This window comes from Aricia agestis, chromosome Z (genome assembly GCF_905147365.1).
Source record: "Aricia agestis chromosome Z, ilAriAges1.1, whole genome shotgun sequence".
NCBI lineage: Eukaryota > Metazoa > Arthropoda > Insecta > Lepidoptera > Lycaenidae > Aricia > Aricia agestis.
This window is the reverse complement of record NC_056428.1, coordinates 19124708-19142830: the sequence shown is the minus strand read 5'-3', so window position 1 is coordinate 19142830 and position 18123 is coordinate 19124708. Positions and strand designations below refer to the sequence as shown.

The 18123-nt window shown below is 36.1% G+C and overlaps 1 protein-coding gene and 1 long non-coding RNA gene across 4 annotated transcripts in view; one reads left to right on the top strand and one right to left on the bottom strand.

Moving 5' to 3' along the window:
- Positions 1-18123, top strand: part of LOC121738301 (WD repeat-containing protein 47) — a 115479-nt gene that overhangs the window by 80664 nt on the left and 16692 nt on the right. For all 3 annotated transcript variants that reach the window (XM_042130271.1, XM_042130272.1, XM_042130274.1), the window contains one exon: positions 6630-6807. In XM_042130271.1, the coding sequence (XP_041986205.1) occupies positions 6630-6807 (178 nt within the window). The remainder of the gene's footprint in view (positions 1-6629; positions 6808-18123) is intronic.
- Positions 977-16960, bottom strand: LOC121738303. Its single transcript, XR_006037270.1, has 3 exons — positions 16948-16960; positions 12982-12988; positions 977-1053 (listed from the first exon to the last, which is right to left on the bottom strand). It is a non-coding gene; the product is annotated as an uncharacterized LOC121738303 (long non-coding RNA).

The window sequence follows — 18123 nt, the reverse complement described above, 5'->3', positions numbered from 1 at the left end:
TTCTTCCGAAAACGTACGGTGACATCTCTTTTTAGGGTTCCGTAGTCAACAAGGAACTCTTATAGTTTCGGTTTGTCCGTCCGTCTGTCCGTCCGTCTGTCCGTCCGCCCGTCTGTCTGTCCGTCTGTCTATCCGCGGACCGCGGCTTTGCTCAGAGACTATAGGATCTACAAAGCTGTAATTCGGCATGAATGCACATATTAATGATGCCGACAAAATGGTATATTATAAGATCTTTTCAATAATGTTTAAGGTGAGTACCTCCCCTACACATATTTTAGCGGAGATGAATTTTTCACCCCACCGTGTGAGGTGTCGTTGGATAGGTTTTTAAAAATATTATGAGTATAACATATCATTTTCCGATTTAGAGATGTGAAATATGAAGTTTTAAAGTGGAAAAATTTTTTAGAGTCCTGCAGTGTCCCCCCTCCTACCAGCTAAACGGTTGCTTCTGGAAAAATATTCACGGGAGTAGGAAATATGCTGAATTTAAAAGAAAAACTATTACGGCTAAGAATACTTCATAAGTTATTGAGTAAAAGTCGATCAACTAAAAAAAGTTTAACTATTCGGAGAAGTATTAAAGGAACTTATAATTTAAATTCCTTTAAAACGTAACTGAGATGATGTTGTTAGTAATGTATAACACGTTATAAAATATGTACATTCATTGACCATTAAAAAAATATCAAAAACTAGCGGTACTACGGAGTACGGATCCTTATATATTGCCCGTGGCCCGACACGCACTTGGCCGGTTTTTACTTTATTTTCTCTAAATCTGGGGGCACGGCAGTGCCCCGCCAAGTCGGTCGTAGATTCTTATACGTGTCACCATCGTTTTTACGAGGAAAACAAAAAAAACAAAGGAGGAAACTACATAGTTGATTCAAAGCGCTGTTTAAAAATCTCAGATTTATTTTTTCAAATTATCCGTTTCGGTTATGGTTTTGAATAAAATGAGTTACATATTTACAATCTACTATTAATGGTCTACTTTCATGCATATAAATTATTTTAATCGACTATGGGTTTTTTTTGGGCATTCACCTTTATGATCCTTACCTACCTGATATTAATTTTCACGTAGCAATCGATCATTATTACTTGGAATACCTATATATTTTTATTTTTTTTGCTTTTAAAAGCATCTCGAGGCAATTGTGTTTGCCCAATTTTATCCTCCAAAGATGAAATGTGTTATGTAAGGAATCTTATTATCACTAAAGGTATTTCCAGTCTGATGCGTACACAATTCAAATATTCTTTTATTCTCATCATAAAATAAACACTCGTGTTAACGTATAACTTAATATGAAATCGATACTTTTTAGGGTTCCGTAGTCAACAAGGAACCCTTATAGTTTCGGTCTGTCCGTCCGTCTGCCTGTTTGTCTGTCCGCGGTTTTGCTCAGAGACTTTCAAACAGCTTGGACCCCTTGGAATTACGCCGAGATATAGCTTCACTCTGCATCCTCTATCGGTTGTATCACGGGGAGTGCTCTGAGGAATTGTTCGGAATCATACCACCTGCAACTTTTCGCCATCGTCCCACGCGAAATATATACCATCCTCACCACCATCCACCATCAAAAATATACCACCTTGATGAGTGGCAGTCTTCCACGGTGCGTTTCTCGCGTAACTTTCTGCCGCGCACTGTAAAACTCTGGAACGAACTGTCACCAGCAGTTTTCCCGGACCTATACGACCTGCAAACCTTCAAGAAGAGAGCGTATTCCCTCTTAAAAGGCTGGCTACGCACCTGCAGCTCTTCTGATGTTGCGAGTGTCCATGGGCGACGGTAGTTGCTTTCCATTAGGTGACCCGTTTGCTCGTTTGCCCCCTTATTTTATTTTAAAAAATAGACTATAGGACCGTCCACTATAGGTACGTCCCCTACACATCAAGCGGGAATGATATATTTTCTTCGAGTCTATCCCACCGTGTGGGGTGTCGTTAGATAGGTATAAAATATTACGAGTATTCAAAGAACATTTTCCGAATTAGGGATCTATTTGTGAAATATGAAGTTTTAAAGTGGAAAAAATCGTCGTTAGTCCAGTGTCCCTCCCTCCCCTTCCACCAGCTAAACGGTTGCTTCTGGAAATGTGAAAAATAAAAAACACGGGAGTAGGAAATATGCCGAATTTAAAAAGAAAAGTATCTTCATGTAATAGTTGATCAACAAAAGATGAGAAACTTTTCGTTCAAATTCCTTTGAACGTAACTGAGATGATGCTGTTGCCTGTTGGTAGTGTAAAACACGTTATAAATGTAAATTCATTGACCATACAAAAAAATATAAAAACTAGCGGTACTACGGAGTACGGAACCCTATATTGCGCGTGGCCCGACACGCACTTGACCGGTTTCTTAGAAGATCTATCGAGTGCCAACCCTGAGAACATCCAATAGAAAGTAACACTTATCGGAATCTCATTCATCTGTGAATATGAGCACCGAGTACTGACTTATGAGAAAAAATTATTCGTATCGTTGGAATTAATATATTCGAAAAAAAGAAATATCCGCGTGGTAGAAAAAGGGGGGATATAACTTCCTTTGGCGGTCTATTCTACCGCCGCCGTCTTAGTTATCGATACCTGACTTATGCAGGTGTCCTAATGGGTTTTAACAATTTTTATAATGCCAAAAATTTGTCTCAGTTTTCTTTAGTTATTTCATTAATGTGCCACCAGTAGGCATTTGCAACAGGAGGTACACTTATGTGATGTTACTCGTACTCCTGTGTTTACGTTACGTTAGTATAGGAACTAGTTGCAAGTTGATATTGCTCAAACCCGACTAGGCGTTTCTGGCCGGTTCCGGTTCCAACTTATAACTGCTCTTGTAAGTGTCTCCGGCAGGTGTACCTTCGGTTAATCAGATCTGCTGGTAAGGCTAACCTAACCTAACCTTAAAAAGTTCGGTGATGATGATGAACGCGTTTAATTTGTATGAAATGGGTGTTGATTGTTATTTCTGACGAATTGTCCTCGCGCAAGAAACCGTTATGTTTTTAAAGTAGGTCTGGCTATGACTCTTGTCTAAAAGTGGGTCAATAACAAAAGTAAGGCTCTTTGTGTACGAAATTATTATTTCTGGTATCTCTTGTTCACCTTAAGTTTTGTATCCTTGGTTGAAATAATTATTTTTAGCATTATCATCACTTTCTTAAAAAATATTTGCCATGAAACACACTGGTAAAATGCTGTGGGATATGTGGGATATGTCCAATGTGGGATATTGCGTGGCGGCCAAAGGAAGATCTTCCGACCGAGCGAGGTGTTATGCTCGGTCAGGCCGGAGCCCACGTGATACATCTCAGCTGTCGTATATATACCGACGCGCTCAGAAAACTTCGATAGCGCGATGCAGGAATGTTAGGCGAATTGTGGGTACCGCCATAATGCTTTATTCTAATATTTTTAGGGTTCCGTACCCAAAGGGTAAAAACGGGACCCTATTACTGAGACTTCGATGTCTGTCTGTCTCCAGGCTGTAATTCAAGAACCGCTATAGCTAGACTTCTGAAATTTCCACAGATTGTGTATTTCTGTTGCCACTACAACAACAAAATATACTAAAAACAAAATAAAATAAATATTTAAGGGGGGCTCCCATACAACAACCGTGATTTTTTTTGGCTTTTTTTGCTCGTAATAATTAATGGTAGCAGGTAGGCACTTTAATTACTCACTACATTCTTAATTATATTTGTACTTTAATTAAAAAAAAACACAATTTTTGCCAATTTTCGCTCTACAACGGTACGGAACCCATCGTTCGCGAGTCCGACTCGCACTTGACCGATTTTTTTAATCCGATTTGTTGCCTGCGTTTTCGTCAAGTTACATTCGATGAATCGAGTGTATAATATAATAATTAATAATTATTATCGAACGTAATTTTAATAAATAGCCAATCACGGCCGTGGTGTCTTCTTACTGTAAAATGCCTATATTTTCATTAATAAAATGATTTTATTATGCAAAAATGTTTGGCCCCAAATCCGAGCATTGTAAGCACTTTTTCATTGTTAGGTAAACTTTACAAACTACTAACTAGTAAAGTCTACAAGTTGGGATCGATAGAAGCCCAGAAGCCCAACACAGCTATTTACTATTTACTTATCAAAGCAGTGAACACACTGTTTGCACTGGAGTTTCTTGCCTTTGAACATTCAACTTAGTTTAACACAAAATGTTGGTCGTTCTAATAAATGTACACAGTTGTTCAGTTTTCAATAAAATTTGCTATTGACGATTATCTAAATGTGAAATTGGTTAATGGTTCTTTTTAACACGCTTTTATTACCTTGAGCTGTATGTATGTAACGAAATAATATAAATTGAGCATGATTCACATATCAAGCTCAATTTATATACATAACTAGCTGTCCCAGCAAACGTTTATTTGCCATATAAAGTATTTCACCCATATTATTTTATTGAAGTGACTAAATAAGTATGTCAACATAGCAACGTCCATCGCACAGCAACTATCCCGTCGCACAAACAATGGTCGCCGTCAGTCTCGAGTTGTATTAATTTACTATTATTTATTCAACAAATGCACTTATCAATATAAAAAGTACCCAGTAGCCGATTCTCAGACACACTGAATATGCATATAAAATTTGCATAAAATCAGTAAAGCCGTTTCGGAGGTCTAATATTGTGACACGAGAATTTTATATATTAGAGATATAAATTGACATTTACATATCTCCAGTAGTCTAATTAATTCAAAACTTTGCATACCATGTATTAAGAGCCAATGAAAATGCAATAATTTGTTAAATTTATCGAAAAAATTTAAAAAATATATATTTTTAAAAGTTTTTTTAACTATTATTATTTTAACGTGCTTTTCCTAACCACACATTCTCATCACAATATTTTTGCGTCGTCAGGACCCAGGGCCGTCATCGGTATTCAACCACCAAAACTTTTTCTAATAGGTACTTAGCACACTGCCCAGGTCATCCTAATATACATAATATATTATGAGATCTTAATTTTAACCTACTTATTATCACATTACAAGATCACAAGATCGCGAATTATGGAATAAAAGAGTCTTTTGCCCAGCTACAGTGGGCCAATTTCTTTAAAAAAATCAAGTTATTTGATTATAGCACTATTTATTATGCTCGCAACTCCGTTGTTGTCGCATTAAGTAATACTAGAGATCGCCCAATGGTCGAAATCCGACCTTAGTTTCAACGACATCAGGGATTATACCACCTATATTTTGTAAAAAAATATTGACTTTATCATATTTTTTTCAACTCTTGTCTCTGGGACTCAGCTGATCTCACTGGCCGTGTAAGCATTGTCTAAAAAAGCCCATTCACGGCAGGACTGCACGGCAGTCCTGCATTGAATGGGCCCTTTTAGATTTAATAAAAAAACTATAATCCATTTTCAATTTGTCACCTTGTTGTCAACAGACTTCAACCATAAAATATATTTCGTATGTATAGGCTTGTCACTTTAAAATCTGTAATTTTTCCTGGTGTGAGTGTTGTCGTGTGTGTAATGTCTTATTTGTTAAAAAATTTTATGATAAAAGCATAATTTCAAAATAATATTAGCTCGATGTACTCCTTCACCATATAAACTATAACTGTGCAAAATTTCATTCACCTACGTTTCCCCATTTTTCGTCAAAAGGAATGCAAAGTTTTTGGCTCACGTATTAATATATAGATTAGTATGGATTGTAAAGTTAAACTTAAATAGGATTTATTGTCATCATTAACAGATATTCATTCGAAAATTCGGCTGTTTAATAGCATTTCATTTATTATGTTTGCCTGTAAATGTTATTTACATACTCTATTTGATTGCGAATGTTTTGAATCGGTATCAATATCCAAGTGATGTAGGTCACTCACTATTACATGATAGCACATTGAAAAAAGTAGGACTCATTAATTCCAATCATTACGTATCATACAGATTGAATCAAGACTAGCCTTTTAAAATGCAATACTTTTTAAATTAAATAAATAAAAAAAGCATTGCTAACAGGAATACTTTAATTGAGTTATTAGTTATAATTTATAAATGATAAGGTTTCTGATAGAGATTTTTACATACTTACTAAGTTATTGTGACAAGCAGTAAATTTCTTCACATTTCAATTAACTTATTTTTGCGCCGCAGGACTAGAAAATTATACAAAATCCCTTCAAGGAATTGCCTTGTCTGACACCTAGTTACTAGCAATATGCACTAAGTTGTACTCTTCTGTTTCGGACCCTAAAAGTTCCCAAAAACGAATCTTCAGTAATCCCACCTACTGAGGCAACGTCTGCTTCAGATTTTACCGAGATTTTCTCAATGGTTGCTGGCAGTTACGGCAGTTATTAGTGCCGAAGCATCTTGCCCATGTTCTCAGACATTTTCATTAGTACCGGTTTTAGTGCTACCAGCGCCCTGGGCGAGATTTCTTCGGCGCCCAGGATGCTGGTAGTGGTAAAAAAAAGTGGCGTCTGTGGCGCCCCTTTTCCTCCGCCTTCGGTGCCTCTTTCTATCAGGCGTCCTGGGCGGTCGCCTAACGTCGCCACTACTGATTTTCATTCCATGATCTTCATAACATTTCCTCCTTCACAGAGACAACAGTGCACCAACAGCGCCAACAGTACTCCTCAAGAGGACGAAGCACCACAAAGGCAGCATATACTGTCTCGCGTGGAGTCCAGCTGGTGATCTACTCGCGACCGGCTCCAATGACAAGACGGTGAAGCTGATGAGGTTCAACAGTCACACGTGTAACCTGGAGGGACAGGAGGTGAGTAGATCAGACCCTTAAGTTTTAAAGTTGATAGCAGGATTAGCAAGGAGCATAGTTAAAGGTCAAGGGCTTTAATTTTTTTTTATTCGGGAGCAGCAGGATTAACAAGGAGTATATTTTAAGGTCCTTGGCTTATGTTGGACAGCCAGTGCCTGCCTGGACCATGATGCGGAACTGTCTACAATTTGAGCTAAATCGACTTTGATCATGGACAATTTTAGACAAATATCAGTCCGGTTGTTGATTGCCTGTTTGTTCATCATAGGATTCATAGGTCAACGTGGAGGACCGTATTAGATGCTACCAAAATACCTTCCCACACGCTGGGTCATATAATATTATGATAGTTGTCGAACTTCCTCGTTATTTGCAACGGCAACTTATATAGAGCAAAGCTAGCAATTGAAGACATGAGTATGGGAGAATCAGGTAAGTAACAGTGAAAAATTTTCCGTTTTTTTTAATAAATGTAGGCTTTAGCCGGGAAAATGACTTTAAATGAAAAAGATTTCATGTATAGCCAGATATATTAGCCAGATGATTAAGTAGTAAGTTACAAGATTTATTTAAATTATAAGCGAAAAAATGAGCAATTGTCCTTATGTTATAGATATTGTCCTTATGTTATAGATATTATAAAGTGTAGGTATTTGATTCTTCCACTCATGTCTTTATTTGCTTCTGCTTACAGAGCGGCGTCATAGCATTGATGATGCTGTCCCTATTTTTCTATTAGCACGAAGTCATACGAACGTGTTCTCAACACAATATGTTGGACGAGGACTTAATTAACAGAAGTTGGCGGACTAATTATCGGCTAAGGCTTCGCCCACACAGCGCCCTCTGCTCCCTGAGTTTAAGTTGATCGATTTTATTGCCTAGTTATCTAATAAAAACCACACATAAAAATAGCTATCAGAGTTAGCCCCAATGGGCATTGTCCAAAAAAAATCACATGTACTTTTTATATTTTTTTTTCGTTAAAATAGGGAATTTTTTCGTTAAAAAGAATATAAATTGAATAATTTTGAAATTTATTGGCTAGTTTTTTCTCAATAAATTTTTAAAGTTTCGCTCTGACTTCATGATCGGCCGCCCATTGACCTCTGCATATGTTTTAAATTTCCTTTCAATCTTATTTATAATGGCTGGTTCGTCAAATACAAGTTCTCATTATGTGAAAACTGATACCAGAAGCTTACCAAAAGTTCGAAACGTAATGTTGGTCAAATTTATTGCTGATTTAACGCCATTGAAGGTCAAACAAAGGTTAAACGTATTTGTTCAAAAATATAAGTAACTAATGGGTATTTTTTTCGTTTATATACAGAAAAACGATCACTGACCTTATTCCTCGAAATGTTTTTGTAATGAGCAAAATTAAAAAAAAATGGACAATCCCCATTTCACCAACGACTGTTAAAGTTAACGCTCGCATTAGTATTACGTTACCTCTTTCGTTTTTCTTATGAATGAAAGAGAAGACATGACATTTTAACAAGCTGTTAACACTAACAGACGTTGGTGAAATTGGGGCATAGCCAATTAGGATTAAACGTCGGGTTAAAGGGTTAGGCGAGTAACGTCATCGAATATCGAATATGAGTGCCCCATGTACCATCGAAGAAATTGATTCATAGGCAGTTGACGGACCTACGTCATTATATCGGGTTATGCCAATAAAACATTGACAGTCGTGATTTGTGATGCTGCCAAATCGCGTAGGTCCGCGATCTGCCTACGAATCAACTTCCCTGATAGTGCATGAAGGAAAACCAATACGATCGGACTGATATCAGGCCGATCTGACCAGACTCGTCCACACACGGGGATGCATAAAGCGAGACCGGTCATGTCGGTCTGCGTTCAGTCCGATTGGATTATTCGGCCCAGCCGATAGTTCATGACTGATAATGATAATTGAATTGACATAATCCGACCAAACGTCGTAGGTCTGTCAACTGCCTATGAATCAATTTCTTCGATTGTGCATATGCATTATGCACCATCATAAAAACAACTTTTTTTTTTCGTTTTGTTTGTTTTGATGCGTATCGAATGACAATCAATTATTATTGTGCATTTATTAGGCAATTAAACTCGTTAAAACGTTACTTCGCCGTTTGTAGACCGATTTTAATCATTCTTTTGTTGTTGTATAGAGTTATATGTATAGACGAGCTTTTGCCCGCGGCTTCGCTCGCGTTAAGAAGTATTATTATATACAAACTTTCATCCCCTATTTTAGCCCCTTGGAGGTGGAATTGATTAAAATCCTTTCTTAGCGGATGCCTACGTCATAACATCTACCTGCATACAAAATTTCAGCCCGATCGGTCCAGTGGTTTGGGCTGTGCGTTGATAGATCACTATGTCAGTTAGTCACCTTTGAGTTTTATATATATATAGATTGTATAGGTTGTTATTGTTTAGTCGAATTTTTAAAAAAGCACTAATGAAGAATAAGAATTATTTCATACTTTTGAGATCATTTTAAAAATATTGTTTTAATCTTAGAAGTCGGGTTCATTTTTTTGTTAAAATAATAATAACACTCACTTAATGTTTTATTACAAACACGTAGCCGTAGCCTCGAAAGTATTTTGTATTCAAAACTACGTGGCACTTGGTCTAATTTCCTGTTACAACACAATAATGGGAAAACTCCACTTTCCACTGAAAATATTACATCAAAATAGATCAAAACCCACTTTTATTCTTTTGCTAGTGGATCCGAAACACCTACTGTACTTCTGTCGTTTTTAGGGTTCCGTACCCAAAGGGTAAAAACGGGACCCTATTACTGAGATTTCGTTGCCTGTCCGTCTGTCTGTATGTCAAGAACCGCTAAAGCTAGAGTTCTGAAATTTTGGCAAATTGTGTACATTATCTGTTGCCGCCATAACAACAAATACTAAAAACAAAATGAAATTTATATTTAAGCGGTATAAAAAGGATTTTTTGATCGATATCAATAATGACAACAGGCAGGAATTATATTAATATTAGTGTTGGTAAAAATAGCATTAGCAATAATAATTAATTGTTAAATGCCTATTAGCAATAATTAAATTAATCGTACTTGCTAAAAAGTACGATTGCTAATATTATCGTGCGCAGCAACAGTCTGCGATCATGATAAAAATCACGTCCGCGCTGTTTCGCACCGCGGTGCTAACTGTTAATGAATTGCTATTTTTCACTCGATGCGAAATAATACACGACGCGAGCGGTGCGATGCGAACCGATAATTCACGATGCCGCATTTTTAGCAAATAGCAAAGCAATAATACTTAGCATGCTGTGACATCAAAATTAGCATGTTAATGAAATTAATAGAAAATAGCATTAATTCCCATTACTAATTAATATGTGTACTTTCTTAATACATGATTAATAATAAAATTAAAATTTAAGGGCTCCCATACAAAACACAACTTTTGGCCTATTTTTCTCTATAACGGTACGGAACCCTACGTGCGCGAGTCCGACTCGCACTTGGCCGATTTTTGAATAAGGTTTTACAATCCGGATTCTGGACTACACAAGTTATTTGTGGTAGGCCTCATGTACACGTTTTAAAATCGTTAATTTTTAATCAATTTGTAAAATAAACAAATTTAATTTCATTTCATTGAAAAAATCGCTATCTACTTGACCGATTCGTGTATATAAACCAACGAACAGAAGATTGATTTTATTAATCCCCTTAGTAATAAAAATATTTGCACAGGGTATAACTATACACAAAGAAATTGCCTTCCGACTTGTCTTTGTCTGATGCATTGGAAAGTCACAAGCAGGTAAAGACAGCTGACCTGCACGGCGATTCACGCTTCCCTGAAACTTTAGCGTGCGGTCATTGGTCAATATCTGACGCGGCAAGCGTTCATTGGATGTCGTGCGATGAAGTTTCCGAATGCGAATCGTGAATCAGGGGTTATAGCCAAGACCTTTCCTTTATCGCTTCTTTATAGAATCGTCGATGTAAAAATGTATGGAATTGACATTACACGATTCGAAAGTCAACGTCATAGTAACGAGCGCTTATGTCAATTTCATACAATTTGGTCGGCGATTCTATAAAGAAGCGATAAAGAAAAGATCTTGGCTAAAGAGTATGGGGTCTGAAATATTTACACGCTACGTAGATATCTTTATTAGTATGAGGGATAAAGATAAATTTATCTCCCGTTTCACCTTTCATCTTCTCTCTATCTCTTCCCACTTCGTAGGGGATATTTTTTACAACTCTAAATAAGTAGATAAGTTATCAGACTCGTGTCAGAGTTTCCAAGTCGGTTGAACCGGAAAACCGTATAAAACTTTTCAAAGATGTTCACTTCTTAACTGTGACGTGGACGTGGGTGATACTCTGAAACTGCGTTGTAAAGAAACACATCGTATCGCAAGTCGCAACTCTTGTAGTTGTGTTATACCTGACTACGCCTGGGGGGTGGTTATTTTCTAGTGTGCGTATATAGAAATATTTCATTGGCACGCTCTCTGGTTGAATTAGAGTTTGCAGCAGTGCTATTTCGGCACGCGCCAAAATATCCTTGTAGCGCTGTATTGTCAATGTTATGCTAAGTACTCACATGCGGTTTTGCTCGATAGTTTTACTCCAAATCGAGTAATAATTACTGTGTGGGCCGCAAAACTGATAGCTCGAAGGCTTGATGGAATTAAATATAAGTATAGATTTAGATTAAAACTATCGTGCAATGCTGAATGTGTGGACGAAATCCCGAGCCGCGGGTTTTGCTCGACGTTATTGCTCGATCGAGCAAAACCGTATGTGAGTACTTAGCATTATCAGTATGTGCACTCGCCTTTATTATAAAGTTATGATATACTATCGAATACCATAACACAATAGACATTCTGTCTACTCTGAGCATAATAAAGATATTTGAGAAATGTCAAAACAACCCCCGATACAATTAAACAGAATTAAACCGATCAAGGCACTAAAAGTCGCTTTACACGTTACAACCTTTCATTAAATAAACTATAATTTTCCAGCACAGATTATAATGAACTAGCCCAATACACTGAGGTCACTAGATCAAAATCGGTCCACCCGGTTTATTGCAACTATGCCAATGATACGGACAGGCACACACAGGTCAAACTTATATAACATGTACACGTTTTTGTCGGGGCTAAAAATACATATAAAGAGATTGCGCCTTTGTTCGCTATGAAATACTTAACAAGTTCCTGTCGTTTTCCCGTCAAACTTGGGAAACACATTTTTATCGGTTGGGGGATGTATGAAAGGCCATAAAATATTTTATCACGTTTTAAGTATTGTATGAAAAGATTCTCCTTTCTCTACGACGTGTTAGAAGTTGGAAAAGTTTTTTTAAAGTTGCTACTTTAGTGCGCAAAATTGAGGCTAGTATACGAATTGCTTAGTATCGTTTAAAACAACCCCTTTAGAAATAAAATAATATACATGTGGCACTCGGCAACTGCCGTGGTAAAGCTATTGCATAGCATTTTTATCAACTTATGCAATTATAATTCGCATACATCTAGAGTCTAGACTCTAGTCGCACGCACACAAACACCATGCCGAAGTCTGGCAACGTCCCACCGACCGGCATAGCGGTGCGGCCGAAGTCTGCCGAGCTAAAACGACGTCAGACGAATTTTAGGTGTTTTTAGTTACGGAATTTCTTTATTCGGACGCCGCGCTCAAAGCCGGCGATAAAAGCTATGCAATAGTAAAAATGGCGTGAATGAGATGAAACATTATTACACCAGCTATGAGGTGGGCTGACCGCCTCCGTGGTCTAGTGGTATAGAGCGCGGCTGTTGACTCGGAGGTCGTGGGTTCGATTCCCGCGTGGGAAACATGTTATTTCCAAGTTTGGTTAGGACAATGCAGGCTGATCACCTGATTGTCTGACAAGTAAGATGATCCATGCGTCGGATGGGCATGTAAAAAGTCGGTCCTGCGCCTGATCTCTCGACGGTCGTGTCGGTCTTCCGTCCCACTGGGTTATGAGAGTAAAGGAATAGAGAGTGCTCGCGCACACACTTGGACACTATAAAAGTACTCCTGCGTAGCTGGCCTGGTTTCAATGAAACCGGCCACTGTCACCGAAACCGGTGTGGTAGCACTATTATTATTATGAGGTGGGTATGACATACCCTAATCACCTTTCAACTACTGAGCCAACCAAGCTCCAGGGATCGCACAGTTGAGAAATATTAAGTGTTTTGTATATCGCCGGGTATAAGATACCCCTACCTCACTCACGCCGCGCCGGGTTAACAGTTAAAAGTATGATGATGATGGTATTGCGCAATAAAATCGGTGACATCTCCGTGTTAGGTCGTAACACGATACTGGGAAGCGTGACATCATATCATCGCTGTTGTTCATCGATCTTGTCGCATTCAGCCTATTTGACTTCCTCGTAATGTTACCGCAAATATAAAACATACACGTCGAGATAAGTATAGATGTAGAGATACAAATAAAGGTGTACCTATGTGAGATGACAAATGTATAGTATCTTATATCTTTAAACGAGCAATTCTTGTATATACATAATTGGAATCTCGGAATCGGCTCCAACGATTTTTATGAAATTTAGTATATAGGGGGTTGCGGGGCCGATAAATCGATCTAGCTAGGAATCATTTTTAGAAAATGTCTTTTTATTCGTGTTTTATCGATAATCGATAAACTGAAAAATATGACTCTTCCTGACATCTATTGGCGAATAATAATACTATTTTGTGAGCAACTAATTGCTTTAACGACACAACAACAGCTAAAGCTATTCCAGCAGATGGCGTTGTTAAGTAACACGAAGTCAATGAGTGTTTGGTATACCGAGCAAAGCTCGGTCATCCAGGTACTGTTTATTGATACGTATTAGGTATTATATGTAATTGACGTGTATATTTTTATCTCCATGTAATATATTGAAATTTTGGGAGAGAAAAACGACGTAGGCCTTAAACCTGGAAAATCGTGTTCTTATGTTTTCGCAGTTCTAACAACAAATGCGAATAAAATGAGTGCTAAGAAGATATAAATGAGTATTTTCTATTCGTTATATTCGTATTCGTAATGTTCTCTTCAGCACTAAATTATCTTGCAGAGAAAGCACGGCAAAATGTATCAGGCATCAGCACGGTAGTTCTCGGCAGATACCCAGAACTGAACAATAAACAAAGTAAATTACCAATTTTTCTAGAACACGTAAACGTGTATTTAAGTTAACTGCTGTACACTCACGGGCAAATGTTTGAAGAACTATGCGCTAAGTAAACGCACCGGTAGCGTTATTGTTTACGATACGAAGTCATGCCATTAAGGCTGTGCAGACGAGTGACAAACAAGCGCGAGTCGACGGCGACAGCAGCTTCTTCATACTACAGTGGTGTCGGCTGTACAAGTTAAAATTGTACAGCCGACACCACTGCAGATGTGTGTTGCCGATACAGGGGCCTTATCATTAACTTTGTCAAAACAAGAAATGTCAAACACGAACGTCAAATTTGACTAACGGAATTGTTTTTTTTTTAGGAATTGAAATGGCTTAGCCATAAACGACTAACGGAAAAATTGTAAATCAAGATGAAAATATAGTTTAAAAAAAGATTAATATTTTTTATTATAAAATATACTATTTTCTAATATATAACGTGGTCAATGTAGGAATAGTTACTTTTGCACCGATTTATTGTATTTAAAGGTAATTATTATAAATGTGTAAATGGTTTTATTTATATTTTTTGGTATTTTATAAGCCCTTTATGAAAACACTGAGAAAATAACACTCCTTCATGTTTATATTATCACAAGCATGGCGATCTAGAGGAGAAAGAATTCTCTGACATTGGCAACTAACTGAGTCGGCAATTAAAAAAGAGAAGAAGAAGGAGACAAAAAAAAAGATAATTAGATATTGTTATTAAGTTTATAGAGATTATGTTTTAAGCAAGAAATTGATAAGTTTATTATATCCTATACCTATTTGATACCTACGCTAAATAATCTACCATGAAAAAGTCTTAGAAATGCATCAAACTTGTGGATTACAATTACATGCATTACAACAGAGTTGATGTCATGAGTTGAACATAGTTTGTTGAACTTGAACTCATTCTTGAACACCTACGTTTTTTTGAGCTTTCAAATAGGTATTATTGTAACATAAACAGGCAATTTATAAGTTTAATAATCCCCTTTTCGTGCCTTGTAAGGCATTTTACATTATTAGTACTGTGTACGCTGAACCAAATATTTTTCAGGATAAAGGATGATTGCTAACACTGAGATACTATAAGTACTACATTTTATAATAAAGAATTGCAAGTGTAATGATGACGAAGTCCTAGGAAGATAATATATATTCACTCAAAAGCTTTAATTAAAAGAAATTTAATAAATACTCGTTTTTAAATGTTTTTTCATTTATTTCCTCACTTAAATATACCTACCTTAGATACATATTCATACACAGCTTTCATCAATAGGTACTACATTTGTCTTACACCTTATTATCAACCTAGTATCAGATAGGCAAGTGTTAAATCTCTTTTATATTATACTTATAAAAATATTTATACAGCGGAAATCTTAAACAAGGTCTTGTCACTTAAAATCAAAGAAGATGAATCAAATATCCCTTGTGTAAATATTAATTTATTATTATTAAAGGAGTTCAAATACCAACTTTTGATGAAAGATAAAAACAATATTATAATTTCAGACTTTTATTTGGCAAACCAATAACAATTAGAAACTGCATTGCAAGTTGCAACTATGGGAAATTGCCTGGGATATCTCAGACAGAGAGCGGTCAAGGGTTTTGTGTTCTTTGTGTTGTATTATGTTGTAGAATGCCTCCCGTGTGAGTATCTCTATATACTCACACAGGAGGAGTTCTGAATGTGTCAGAATTGCTCCTCAGTCACACACTGACTGCTCCAACGCAAATGCTTCAACGCGTGACCACTCTGTCTGATAGGTCCCTAAAACGACCACATCTTTTTAAAATGTATAATACATGAGGACTTACTAAAGTCCTCATGTACTTTAAATTTTAATGTAATAAGTAATATAAAACTAATATTATTATTATTGAGGTACAAAAGAATTTTTGGTAATAATAATATAAGTTCCAATGAAAATATTATGTTTTATGAACAATAAGTATGTTTGTTATGCAATTTTTGTTATGTCTTTTTGGAAAAAGTACTATAAGTAATGTAGGATTATATTTTTGAGTTTTAGTGACTATTCCCATTGTATATTATATCATATTGTAGTCAAGAGAAGTTATAAATGAAAAAGTGCATATGAGAATTTAGCTAATTTGGATTTTATATTATCAATGATTTAACTTTTCTAGTAGTTTAGGTGTATGTGTGTGTGTCAATATTTATTCGTGAATATACATGAATCTAAAGTTTCAAAGGTTGTGTTCTCAAAATTCTTGTTATTGAGAAAGTAATACCTTTGAATTTACCTCTTTGGTGCAGCGTTTATCATGCATGGTTTACAAGGAAATAGTTTGTGAAATAACACAAAGACCTACTGCTATCAAAAGATTGTACGAAATGCTCCTAAGATAGGTTCCTAAGAAGTACATAGTAAGTCCTCATGTATTTTAAGTTTTAATTTAATATAAAACTAATACTTATTATTATTATTGAGGTAAGTACAAAAGTATTTTTGGTAATACATAATAATATATGTTCCTATGATAATATTATGTTTTATGAACAATAAGTTCCATATGTTTGTTATGCAATTCTTATTAAGTAAGTCTTTTTTGGAAAAGTACTATAATGTAGGTTTTTGTTTTTGAGTAAAATTTAGTGATTTACACTATTCCCATCATATAATACCATATTGTAGTCAAGAGAAGAAGTTATAAATGAAAAAGTGCTCATATGAGAATTTAGCTAATTGGGATTCTAATTGGGATTGATAATATCATATCAATTATTTAACTTTTCTAGTAGTTTAGGTGTGTCAATGTTTATCCGGAGCATGTTATACATACATCTAAAGTTTAAAAGGTTGTGTTCTGAAAATTCTTGTTAAAAGTAAGTAATATTGAATTATTTACCTCTTTGGTGCAGTGTTTATCATGCATATACCAAAATACTTCAGGTTTACAAGGAAATAGTTTGTGAAATAACACAAAAACCTACAATGCAAGTATAAGATTGTACCTGTAGGTTTTTGGTAAAAATTCATACTTGTTTTACAGTAATTATACACAACACTTGTGTTCCTTATACCTTGTATGTGTTTCTTGTGTACTAAATCAATGCAGTCTTAGCTCATCGCACAAATGCAAACCTTATTGTTGACTAGACATATAGGTATACTACACCTCACTTATGTTATTATTCTGAAACCTCACTAACACTAAATGGATTACTAAGGTCTCTACGTCTTTACTTATGTATCACTTCGTGATTAACTTGAGAATACTTAATCGTTTTCCAAAAATTTGGACACTTCGAATGTTTAGTTTTTTGGTTTTAATAACGAATTATTTTCACTAAAATATATGCTATAGACTAAAATATAACTTATTAAGTAACTAACCAACTAAATAGCAATATAATTTAAGACTAAAAAGTATGTAATAAAATTACTAAAATGTAAACTATCCAGTAAAAGCTACTCGTTGGTTGGTGTTTATTGAATTGCTGTATTTGACGTAAAAGCAAGCGAGCTTATGTCAGAAGTGTTGTCATGATACCAAATGATACGAAATTATTACTCAGTTAACAATGGAGAAGTGAGTTTTGTGTCACGTGACCACTGACTGGCTGGAAAATAGAGGTCATGGTACCAAAATGCGAGCCAGTCAGTATTCTGGCTGGTTTTAAGAGCTCATGATAGAGGGGCAGGTGTAAATTGTTGCTGTTGCAGTTTAAAACACCGGCTTAGCTGTTTTAGTAGGATTGACTTTTACTCAGTCTTCATTAATATTTATCTTAGTAAATGTAGAGTTTAGTTATTTAGCTAAAATGCTGTCCATTTAAATATCAGCAAAAATAGCTACTTTGGAAAAAAATATGGAAAGCGCGCGAAGCCAATGGTCCTCACAAACATTATTTACCTGTGCTTGCGATTAAAACCCACATAATATTAGTTATAACTTATATCAATTGTTTAGTGGTCGCACGCAACACCTTCGTCCTATAGATTGTTCGGTCTTTTATGCTAAACTATTCGCTATTGGAAAAATTGGCGATGGCAAGTCGCGGGAATCTGTCGCACGTCTGCACCTACCCTAACGTCACAGCCATATGCCGGCC